Source organism: Dasypus novemcinctus, chromosome 11, assembly GCF_030445035.2.
Source record: "Dasypus novemcinctus isolate mDasNov1 chromosome 11, mDasNov1.1.hap2, whole genome shotgun sequence".
Classification (NCBI taxonomy): Eukaryota; Metazoa; Chordata; class Mammalia; order Cingulata; family Dasypodidae; genus Dasypus; species Dasypus novemcinctus.
In genome coordinates this window covers 104,019,570-104,032,043 of record NC_080683.1, presented here as the reverse complement: position 1 = coordinate 104,032,043, position 12,474 = coordinate 104,019,570, and the positions used below count along the sequence as shown (strand labels likewise).

The following is a 12,474-nucleotide window of genomic DNA, read 5'->3' as shown; positions in this document are numbered from 1 at the left end:
TTGTATTGCTACTGTACATGCAAGTTTTAGAAAGGCAATTATATAGCAGACTAAAAAGACATTACAAGAATAATGACTTACCTTCAATGGGCACCTGAATTCTCTTTAATAGCCATAACTGAATTTCAGATTTATTATCCATTTGTGCACCTTGGCAGCTGTTGTCCAGGGAAGATTCCAAAGAAGAGTCCAGAGATTCTTTCATTTTATTTTCTTCTGTAGCATAGCTTAGTGCCAGTGGAAGAGGTTCTCTCTCTTTCATCCAGGTTTCACCTGGTGCTTTACTGCCCTCAGCTGGGGAATCACCTTCCTGGGGAAGAGACCTACTAAGGGTAATGTCTATTCCCACTGGTTCAATGCTTTTGTCATCACTTAATTCTTTCTTCTGCAAATTTTCGGATAACTGTGACACTTCTTTGTTCTTATTAAGGTAGTATTCGATGAGTTTAACTTTATCTAGGTCTTCATGTATGTTCAGTGTGTTTTCTACCTGGCTTGGTGGGGAACCAGATTGCTTGTCCACTTCTGGCATTATATCTTGCTTCTCACATGCTTCTAGATCTAAGGTTCCCTTCAGTTCAGCATCACTCTCTGTTCCTGAAAAGCTCAGGGCTGACTGCAGCTGCTTGTCTGTAGCAGAACTGCTAGTTTGTGACTTAGTCTTCCTTAGCTCCCCAGAGTCAAGAGTAAGGCACTCCTTTGAGCTGTCCCTTTTGTCCACTCCACTATCAGTTTGAGAAGAAAGTTCTTCCAAGTCAACAAAGTCATCATCTTCCCCTAAAAAGGAATTTCCTTTGGCTGTAGCTTCAAATGCAGTGTGAGTGTCCAGAGGTTCCTTACTGACCTCTGTCCCTGTGGTCGATCTGCTGGTTGCTTCCTTAGAAGATTCCAGTTTCTTGAACTTTCCAGACACAGAGCTCTCTGGGGTCTTTATATGTGTGCAATCTATTGATTTCTCTAAAGGTGTTGCTGATTTGGAGTCTGAAGTGATGTTTCTCTCGTCATTCTGCTGTCGTTTTTCTTTGCTGAGAGATTTGAACTTACTGAATGGGTTGATATCCTTTTCAGAAGCCAGGTCTTCCCATTCTCCAGGCCTGTACAGAGGACAAAGATCCTGAGGTAGGTCACTGTTGGGGAAAAATGGTGGGTGCACATGGAATGGTTAAAAACAAAACCAAAAACAAGATGGAGGAAAGGAAAAAACAAAACAAAAGCAACAATAAAAACCAAAACTAAAACATAAATATACTGCAACTTAAATTTATGTTTAAATGATTTCAGAATAAGGAAACGAAATCAAGAAATTGACTTCAAAATGAAACATAAGTCAACTAACAGAAGTGGCAAAAGAGAGCCATGAGATATTGCATACCCTATTAGAAACATGAATGGGTTCTGAAGTCATGTATGAACATGGAAACATGCCACCTGTCAGATTTTTAAGGATGAAATAATAATGTTTCTGATTTTCATGAAGAAAAGACAGGAGAGGAAATATTTTAGCACCAACGACTGAAATTCCTTAAATATTCAAAGCTTTTCCTTCATATAATCATCTAGAAACTGACTGCATTAATTCTGAATGGCTCGTTTATTTCACAGCTACTCATTTAACTGCTCTGTGAAAAGACTAACCCGGAATCCTGATTTTGGGTTTACTGGTTTAGGAAAACCTAATGCTTCCAATAACAGATACTCTCCCAATCTCCAAAGAGATGCAAGAAGAAACAACTGTCATTTATGTAAATGTATATATAGTACTTGAGCCATTTTGTAGTTTAAAAAATTTATAGCATAGTAAATCTTATTAAATAAGTGTTTTTTAAAAATAATTTTAATAATACTTATCTTAAATTTCTTAACTAACCACCTCTTTCATGTTATAACCACATCTTTTTACTTTATGGCAACAGGGCAACTGGTTATCAGCTTAAACATACTGTCCTGGGATGTAGTCAATTGTTTTTTATAAGTAGCAGATACATTACTGTGCAAACCTGAATTACACAAAAAAGTTGATTATGTATGTTCTTTGAATTTTGAAATAAATGGTTAAGACACATTTTTTTAAATTATGACTAGGAATATCTCAAGCAAATCCCATATTTTACCTTGCTGCCAAATAGTGGGTTAAAGCACAGAAATACAAAATCTTTTTTAAAAATAACATTGCCAGATTCCAGAAATAGTTTTATTTTCTAAAAAGACATAATCATAATCAGGCAATACAAAGCCAATACTGGCTTTGAAATAAATGATTATGCCAACAAAGCAACAAAGCACCAGGCAGTTCTCAAGTTATAAGAAAATGCTCTCCAAAAGTTATTTCATAAATCACTTGCATAGAACATGCATGCTTTTTCCAATAGAAAATAAAAGCCTACATAAGCGTTAGGGTTGGCAAATGCTTTCTAAAAGCCTCTTTAATTCACCTCAATAAACATTCATTGAGCCCCTATAGCAGACTGAATCATATACCCCAAGAATGGACATGCTTTCAATCTCAATCCACTCTCCTACGGTGTGAAACCATTTGTAAACAGTATCTTTGAATACTCAGCGAGTCAGGGTGTGGATTCATTTGTGAGTAGAGTCTTCTAAGATCCTAGTTAGGTATGGCCCAACTGACTCTGGGTGGGCCTAAATCTGTATTATGGGGGCCTTAAAGAGAAAAAGCCACAGGGAGAGGGGCCAGGTCAGAAGTCAGTGGAAACTGGAAAAGCAGACACAGGGAGAGAGAGATCACATGCGACGAAAGGCAGAGATGCAAGCCATTATACTATAGACCTTGGGGAGAAAGCGTGGCCTGCCGATACCTAGATTTTGGACTTCTGGTCTCTGAGACTGATACAATAAACTCCTGTTGTTAAGCCAATCAGTTGTGTAATATTTGTCACAGCAACGCTGGCAAACTAAGACAGGTCCTAAATGCCACATGATATAATATAGCTGCAACAGTGTGTGGCAGTTTGAATTTGGTGAATCCCCAAAAGAGAAAGACTATGCTTTTAAACTAACCTATTCCTATGGGTGCGATACCCTTTGATTAGCTTTCTTGATAAGGTTGCTTTGGGCTTTTGATTGGACTATGTCAGTGGGCATGACTCATGTTGAGTCTCTGCCCTCTTGTTGTATGATAAAAACGGAGACAAAAAGAGAGGGAGAGAGACAGGAAAACCAAGGAAAAGGAAACTGCCATATTTGATCCTGCCATGTGAGAGGGGACTAGAGGATCTCTTAAGCATGAAGCCCCCGAGAGGCTGGGCCAATGGAGCAGCTCAAGAAGACAAGCCCGAAGCCAAGTTTGCCTACTGCTGCAGAATGGCAGAGACCCCTGCAGAGACGGGCAGCCATCCTGCTTCAACACCTGGCTGCTGACTGCGGGGAGGAAGCGCTTCACATGGTGCTTCGGTTTGGACTTTTCCCAGCCTTGGAACTGTAAGCTTATACCGCAAATAAATCCCCTTTATAAATATAAGCCAATCCATTTCTGGTACTTTATATCGGCAACGCTTTGGCAAACTAAAGCACAGTGTGCCTGTCCTGCAGGAACTTGTATGTAGTGGGAGCAACACACACAAAATGTTCTGCCCACCATTAGCATCCCAGGAGATGTTAAAAATGCTTCAATCCCAGGGTCAGATAAGTTAGTGTAATGTGGCATAATTTCCATATTGGGAGTCAAATTTTAATTTGGCATATTAAGGGCTGCAAGAAGTTCTTCCCATATTTAGTTAAAAAGCAAAACTTTCTTCCATGAACATCTAAGTCCTTTCCTTACCTCTTCCTTCCTAATGTAGCTTGCCCCCTCCAAAGAATATATTGAACTGCACTCTAGTTAGCCTCCTAAATTACTTAATCCAAGCTGTAAATTCTCTACTCAAGGTTAATTTAACTATCTGCCTTTTCTGCATTTCAGCTGCCAAACTTTGCTGGGGCAAAGTACATAACAGGGTCAACTGGCCCTCTTGTTACTTAATGTTTTCTAGACGTGGCTAGGCCCTTAATGCCAATCAATAATCCCCTCAGCTGTTACTTTCAATTCCCTGTGGCAGCTGGAGTTATGAAATGCCCTTTATAAAAACACAAACCTGAAGGTAAAGATGAGATTTTTCACACACACACACACACACATGCACAGACACATTAAAAATTGGGATACTGCAGCTAGATAATTTGTACTTATTTACACACAACTTTTAGTAATAATTAAATTTTTCAGCAATTTGTAAACTTTTAAACAAGTATATGGAATTCTGAAGAATTCTGAAGTAGTTCATTTCACACTGATTCCCCTCAGACGTTCTGCTTGGCTCATTTGTGCGCCTACTGTTCATTAGTCTGAAAATTGTTTATATACATGCATCCAAGGCAGGAATCAATGCACAAGTGTAAAATAATTTCAACAAATTAGAGCCACTTTTTAACTCTCCCCTCTCTGTCTAGTCACAGCATTATCCCTGAACCCCAGATCACTAGATATCACCTCACATTAAGAGAAAGCTTTCTGCAAGGATGTGCCTTCCCTTTCTATTACTAAACAGAATTCTCATGACACCCTAATCTGAAGACCAGCATTAGGATTACTTCATTAGAAGCCACCACTGGGAAAGAAATGCCCGTTTGTCTCACCATCCACTTTCAAGCTTCCCTCAATCTTTACATATTCTTTTCCCTCTTTTTATCTCAGAGAACACAAGGTCTGTCTCTCCTTTCTAAAACTCTTTCATTTCCACCCTCCTCCTCATCTATGGGTTCATAAATCTCCCAGGCAGTTAGACATGTCCTCGCCCTGTTTAATTACCATTTCTGTCTAGTTGTCTGGCACACCCAGTGGACTGCAAGCTCCCTAAGGGCAGGGCCATGACCTGTTCATTTCCACATGGCACACAAGAAGCACACAGTAAGAGGCAGGAGAAGCCTCAATCTGCATGGATAACAACAAGCCCATGGGACAACGTACTCTGAGTATCAGCTATGAATTTGAGGTTCAAACAGTAACAGCAGCCTACACCTACTGCGTGCCAGGCTATAGACACTGGGGACTACCATTAACTCCATTTTACAGATGAGGAAACTGGGGCTCCAGATGAAGTAGCTCATGCAGGCATGGAGCCCGAAGTGGCAGGGCAGGGAACCCAGGCGGCATGCCTCCAGAAGTGGTCAGCGTGCTGGACTGCTTACTGCTACACTGCCTCCTAAGCCTCCCGCTCTGAACCCTCCTGGCAGCAGAATTTAGAAGCTACGTCAGTGTCCACTGTCAGGTGGCAGCTTTGGTGGGCTTGGGGTTGGAGAAGGGCTGAGAGGCTCAGGCTGTAGGAGCCAGGGGAATCTGCTGCACTGCTGCACAGAGCCCTCAGGAGTTTAAGTCTGGGTTCATTCTCTAGCTCCCCTCTCTCTGCATTTGAGAGCCCCAAGAGCTAGTTCTGTTTGTACCTTTAGGACCCACTGCATCATCTCTACCTTCCTATTGCTGAGGGTTTCTGAAGATTTTTACTGCTAGCATCTGTAGAGAAGCAGACACGTTAACAAATGGCAGTAAAAACCAGATTATCCCTGTAAGTGAAACTATGTCCTAAGCTCTCTTAGCCCTCTTTCTGGGGGAGCTTCCCTCTCTTTTTTACAGTAGACTCAGCATTATCAAGCAAAAGTAATCAAGACTAAGTCGCATTCATCTACCTTGTAGAAAAAATGCAAATCAGCATTACTCCCTCTCCACACCACTTATAGCAGTCTAGCTGCAGAGGAGGGGGCCGTGCACTAGCCACTCAAACCTCTCTCCAAGCAGGAGCAAGGGCAGGCTGGCAGGAGGAAGACTGCCTACAGTGGAGTGGAAACGAGGAGAAGGAAGAGGAGGGAGAGAAGGTAGAAGGGTAAAAAATAAAGAGGAGGGAGGGGGAGGAAGAGAAGGACATCTTTACAGGTTCAACTTTTTCCTCTCGTTGACTTGTTTTCATTTCCTCTCATTTTTCTATTTTTCTTTGAAATTTAGAACGCAAATCTTCCCCCTTCAAACCACCTCTACAAAATTCCTCACTCCTGCAAATGCCCCCATTTCAAAACCGCACGTAATTTTCCCAGCATCTCTTTTTCTGGTAAACAAAGAAATGTCTCTTACGATGGCAAGGCGTCCTTGATCTTCATATGGGAAATGTCATTGTAGAGCGCAATGGAGACCACCTCTTCCATGGGGCAGATGAGGCCGTACTCCTCACAACCATTTTCAATAACCAAAGGATCAGACTTGTGAGGGTCAAACATGATGTTGTTGGGCGTGACGATCATGACGCCGCCCACCACTCCCTGCAGGAGGAAGGGGCAGGCTGGCATCACTACAGGCACTACAGTTGCTTCCAGCAACCACCCCAGACGTTTGAATGGACTCCTCCATGAACCATGGTGTCCTGCATGACAATCACATCTCCTTAGTGAGGCCGGGGAAAAGGCATCATTGGGCTCTGGGATGGCAGAGCAGGGAAAACCCACTGGCTCAGCTGGGGCCATCAGATGACCCTAGTCCTAGCACAGCCATTGCAAGGCCACCCCTGAGGCCTCAGCTTCCCCAGTTCTCAGTCTGTAAGATGAGAGGGGCTGGCCAAACGCCTTCCCGACTGAGAAGGCGATGCCTTCCGCTTCATTCAGCAAGGACTCATCATGCATCTATCCGGCACGTGGCACTGTGCTAAGGAAGTGGCTGTCCTGGTGCCAGGGTGCCTAAGAAGAGTCCTAATATTTTTCTCTAAAACGTTTAAAATGCAATGACTCGACATATAGAAGGTTACAAGATTTTCTTTTTTTGGTAGCCAGAAGTGAATATAGCTGAACTACAGAAATTGAAAGCAAAAAGCAGTAGCTTGGTGAATCTTAAAGCCTAAAGCTTAGTCACGTTCCCTTATAGATATAGATTGAGAACTTATTTTCCAGGTTAGGTGCTAAGCTATTCACATGAATTTTCTCTTCTAATTACCACTAATTATTTCTTCTAATTGACCTAGTAAGTTTTATTCATGTTCCTATTTTCCAGAAGAGGAAAATGGAAGCTTAGGAAATTTAATAACTTGCCCATAGTTTCAGAACTAGTAGACGAGTCTGACTCCAAAGTGTGCTGCTAAACATATTCTATACCCTCTTTCTAGTTATTTACAGGCCAAGAACTGAAATGTGATAAATCCAAGGTCACAGTAAGTCACATTTCCACTCAATCATCATGTTGCCTCAATAAGGAATATGCCAAGTGCCCAACAGAAGAAAACGAATGGATGCTTGGCAAATCTTAAGCTGAAACTTCAGGTAAGATATTTGCACGGAGTCTCCCTTCTAGTAATTTAGAAACAAGTTTAAATCCCCGTAGATTCCCAGGGGGAAAAAATAACAAATTATATGGCCAAATACCTTTCCATCGGTGAAGTATCGACAATTCATTTTTAAAAATTTTACCACGCCTGGCTCATCTTCTTCAGAAGTAGATGATAAGACTCTTTCAATGGGTTTTAAGGCCTTTCTTGCTAAGTCAGCATCCTTGAGAAAGCAAAAATTTCCAAAATCAAATGCACTTTAAAAAAAAAATTCATATAAACCATGCAGTGAAGTTCTCTACAAGTAACTTGCTTCTGTTTAACCTGAACATTTTAAAAAGGCAAAGCTTCTCTGTTCTTTAAAATCAAAAATAATGTGACAGATACCCAAGCAAACTCAGATTTCAAAACAAACAAATGTAGAGGCCCTGGCAATGTGAGGACAGTTGAGTTCCCCGCCCGGTAAGCAGGAGGGCCCTTTGTGGGCAGTTACCTCAGGGTGGGCCATGCTGGGGGTGAGCAAGCTGAGCTAGTGGGTGTGGAAGGGAGTGTGGAGTTGCTGTTTATTTTTTTCTCCTTCTTTCAATATTTCTATTACATTTGCTTTATATTGTATACCACCGAAGTACCATTACATATAATAATAAAAAAAATTAAGGCATATCTGTGGAGCCTCAAAACTGGTTCATTAAATGTCTTTAGAAAATAAAATAAGTGAAGAGTTCCTATTAGTCTCACGATCTGCATTCTCCAGGAGAAATGAGGAATACAAATAAACTATCAGTCTCATTGGGAACTTAACATCATACTTTTACATGTATTTGACATTGAGACCTTAAATGTGAACAGATTTCTCCTGACTAATGACCAATTACTTAACCCCACCTCTTTGGGTTAAATTTCAGATGTAATCTTGTGAAAAATATATAGAATTCTACAAATCACACAAAGTATTTTTGATAAATAAGAACTCCAGTGCATGAATGACATACATACAGGCAACTTATCATATTCTGCATCTGATGATGAAGGAGAGACAGTAGCACCAGGACTAGATGTTGATAATCTTAAAGTACTGGAAGGAAAGTTGGCATCTGGCACAAATAGGACCTGTGAATGGGAAAGAAGTGTTGGGTAAGTACCAAGAATCAGGCAAACCACCAGCCAGTTTTAGAGTGGTTATTCTGTGCATGGTATCATGGTAAGGTCATGCGTGAGACCTAACTGGCCTTCAAGGAATTCATAAGTGACTGAGTCTTCTAGACTATTCCATGAAAACAGTTACTTGGCGATATGAGAGTATGCAGAACACACCTTGCAGACTGTGAAGAGCTCACAAAAGGAGAGACTCGGGCAGGACCAGGGTGGTGAGTCCTCGAGGCACACCATGTGAAGCAGATGGGTCCAGAAGCAGTGGTGAGAGTAAGCAGGACTTGGACAGGGAGGGAGGGAAGAGCCTTCCAGGGAAGGAGACCAATGGTATAAAGGAAAAGAGAGAGAAGCAAGGTGTGCTTCTAAACATAACACCTGTACCAGGTAGAAAGGGAACCAACCCAGTTTTGCTAACTCCAAGCAGGCCCTGAGTGCTAAAGCATGTAAGGTCCTTAAATGACATATCGGACAAAGTGTCATCAATACAATAATCTCAAGATTTTCCCTTCATCAGTGTCTGGGTTATATAAAAACAAAAATAAAAATTTTCCAACAAATTATACAAAGCAACTTCCTTCTGCAAGATGTCCTGATTCCCAAAATGGTATGATCCTGTCACTCAATCCTCTTTTAGTAACACATACTACATTTTGTCATATCAAATACAGTCTTAAAATGATGAGCGTAAAAGATTATAAAAACAAAATTCAGAGCTAACCATATAACAACCGATCAATTCTGCTTTTTCACTGTCTCCCATCATTCCATTATTGCTCTTTCTTACTTGAGTTGTATAAGCTTCACTGCAAAAAAAAATTGAGGCAATAACAAAAGGCACATTAAAATAGAGGTGGGAAAATTAGAGATGAGGAATGATTACTGATGAAAATGTGTGTTCTAAAATTACTAAACACTCATTGAGAGGAGGGCTGCAAAATGGCTATCAGTTTCCAAAGAATCAATGCAAAGAGACAGTCATTATTACTTAGAAAATTCACTTTCCATAAGATAAACTAGTTTCTCTGAAGAAATACAAGTGTTCTCCCATTAGGTCTCACAAAAAAAAAAAAAAAAAACCTGTTCTCAAGTGAATTATGTCCTCAATGATGCATTCACTGTAAATACAATAACCAGTTTTGGAGGACTGTTTTGTATAACATCTTCAAACATGGGTCAATGCAAGACGCCAAAGTCTAGCTTGGTAAAGGCAATTTTACAAAGGGCTAATCTTCTATGGTCTTGGTATGCAGTGCTCTTACTTATTCTATGTATCCAGACTAGAGAAGTGAGCAAATAGTATTTTTTTTTAAATGCTTCATGAATTTTATTTCTTGCACCTGAGCTCTTGACAAGTATTAGGCAACACAGTAGCTGACACATTCGAAGTGATGGATCAAAGGATAATGCCCATGTTTAAACAGTTAACTGCTTTAAAGAAAGAAGTGACATCTGAAAGCTGGGAAGCTTAGTCAGAATATGTGTTACCTCAACACAGAGGCTGAGCCTGGATCACAGGCAGCAGTGCCTTTAGGAAAATTAAATGCTGGTTTATCCCAACACACAGGGAAATGGGTGATTTGAGGTCCTAATGTACTTTATCATTAAACAAAGCAATCATTATTTTAGCCTGGAAATTTTTTTAAGCAAGTTTAGCCAATGCATCCCCGTGGATATAAAAATATCTTAACATATACATTAGCAAGGTAACTTCGTAGTGTGCCCAAGATAAACTATTTGTGAAAATATTATGTCTTTTAAGTTTAAAAAAATCATTTTAGATGGCCTCAACCTTTGATAGAAGTACCAGAACGAATGGTCAAACTCAGGGCCTCCTACAAAAATTTTAATGTCTTGATTGAATTTTTAAAAGAATTCATTCATCTTATTTGTTGTTTTCTGAAGCAACAAAAGGTTTAGAGTAAGATTTTAATTTCAATACATTCCCAGGTACCTCCTCTGAAAATAACCTCTCTCCTCTGGCCACTGATATGGCCAGGCACCAGTTCTTTCTCTCACTTCAAGGTGACCATCAAGTCAGTCTCTAGAAGGGTGAGCCTTAAATTTTCTAGAACCAGAGCAAATAATACTGGTTTTGATTTATCAGGTCTACTGAGGTAAGAAAGACACCTACCCCTCCAAGCACCCAAGAGAGTATTTAAAAATCCCTGAAAACGAAAGGGCATCCAAAATTCTGAAAGGCCCTCCATCAATTTCAGTCTTCTCAATTCCCTATTCTTACGAGCAAAATCATGAGTAGAGGATGGGTCCTGGGACAAATAACCAGCACATAACAGTTCTGGACAGCACAGTAGAGATTAGAAAGGATTATCTGAGACAATGTAGCCCAAACCTTTAAATTCAGAGATGAGGACACTGATATTCAAAAAAGGAAGTGACTTTCCCAGCGCTGCTAAACCGGCAAAAAGAAACAGCTTTAAGTCTTTATTCCTGTGGTTTTTAGCATTACAGTAGGCTCCCTCCATTTGTCAAACAGTCTTCATACCTCCTCTTGGCTACTGGACCTTGATCCTACATTAATTAACTATTTTGTTTCTGGACACAGTCAAAGAATAAAGAACCACCCTAAATTATTTTACAAAGTCCTAGTGACTACAGTGCTAAGCCTTGAATTAGTAAAGGTAAGTCTGGTAAATATAAGTTTCTCCTATATGGATTAGTTATACATTATGCAACAATATCCCAAATTACAAGATAAAGCAGCCAACAAGAGGAGATTAAAATCTGCCTGTTAGTCTTCCTAGAGGTGAAAAGTTAATAATTTTTAAAAAGTTTTAACATACATTTCCTCAATTAGCTGGCACTGATACTACACTCATTTCTCTTTCTGACGACATTAATCCCAAAAGCACTATAGGACAACTTGCCAGCATGGGGCTCTTTGGGCTTCATGTATAGCCCTTGAAAGAAATACAGAGAACTCTGCCACTGTGTGGATGAGGCTATGATTACAAGTAGCAGGATCTACCCTGCAAGAGTTAAATGTCACAATAATGTAAAGACTCAAGAATATGCTTAAGGTCAGTGCCTAGTGAAGGAGGATGGACCATTGCACCAGGCCCTTGATATTGATGACTGTACTTATGAATCTTTTCTCTTGAAATTGAAACTTAGCCTACTATTATATGCTGCCTAAGAGTTACCTCTGAGAGCCTCCTTGCTGTTCATATGTGGCCTCTCTCTAAGCCAAACTCTATAAACGTACTACCATCCCCCTGGCATTGGGCATGACTCCAGGGATGAGCCTCCCTGGCACCAAGGGATTATTACCAAGTGTCAACTAGCAATGCACCTGGAAAAAGACCTTTGACCATAAGGGAAAAATGGTAAATAAAAATGAGTTTTTATGGCTAAGAAAATTTCAAAGTGAGTCAGGAGGTCATTCCAGAGGTTACACTTATGCATGCCTCAGCAGGATCTCACTGACTGCCACAGTAAACAGTGCCTCAAATAGCAGGGTTCCTGAAGGTTCTAATGACATCCAGACACTATAGATGGCACAGACAGCTCAGGAGTTTGGTACCTGCCAGTGGGCCTTACCTTGGAATTTATGCTCCCCAGTGTGGCAGAGTTGTATTCATTTGTAGTTTCCGTATACATGGCTCTACTACCCCTCCTATCTGAACCTACAGTTAGTACTATACTTGATAGGTCTATGTCCAAGAGACTTAGATCTTCGGGCTGTCCACATGCCAGCTGGGCCCTGAATCTCAGCAAAGTTGCAACACCTATTCTCCAGTTCACTAGACTCACCCAGGACAACTAACAAGGTGATGATGATGGACGATGCCCATCCCAAGGAAAAGAGAGTCTGCAACTGCAAGCAAGACAGTTCCATCCATCTGCCCCATGGGATGTCAGCTCCCTCTCAATTAGAGGCAGAGTAGGCATCATCATCCCAGAATCCTCAAGACTGGGGAATGAACAATGGATGAGAGTGGACTTACTATTCCACTATAGACTTATTTTTTTTTAAAGATTTATTTTTTATTTTTCTCCCCACCCCCAC

At 40.6% G+C, this 12,474-nt stretch overlaps 1 protein-coding gene across 8 annotated transcripts in view; it reads right to left on the bottom strand.

Moving 5' to 3' along the window:
• The window catches only part of NCOA7 (nuclear receptor coactivator 7), a 168,810-nt gene that overhangs the window by 40,782 nt on the left and 115,554 nt on the right, over window positions 1-12,474 (bottom strand). For 5 of the 8 annotated variants that reach the window (XM_004469058.4, XM_071218651.1, XM_012529221.4 and 2 more), the window contains 4 exons: window positions 8,292-8,405; window positions 7,393-7,518; window positions 6,119-6,303; window positions 82-1,127 (listed from right to left, as the gene is read on the bottom strand). In XM_004469058.4, coding sequence (XP_004469115.1) covers window positions 82-1,127; window positions 6,119-6,303; window positions 7,393-7,518; window positions 8,292-8,405 — 1,471 coding nt within the window. The remainder of the gene's footprint in view (window positions 1-81; window positions 1,128-6,118; window positions 6,304-7,392; window positions 7,519-8,291; window positions 8,406-12,474) is intronic. The other 3 variants (XM_058307389.1, XM_012529223.3, XM_071218650.1) reach the window with 1 other exon arrangement.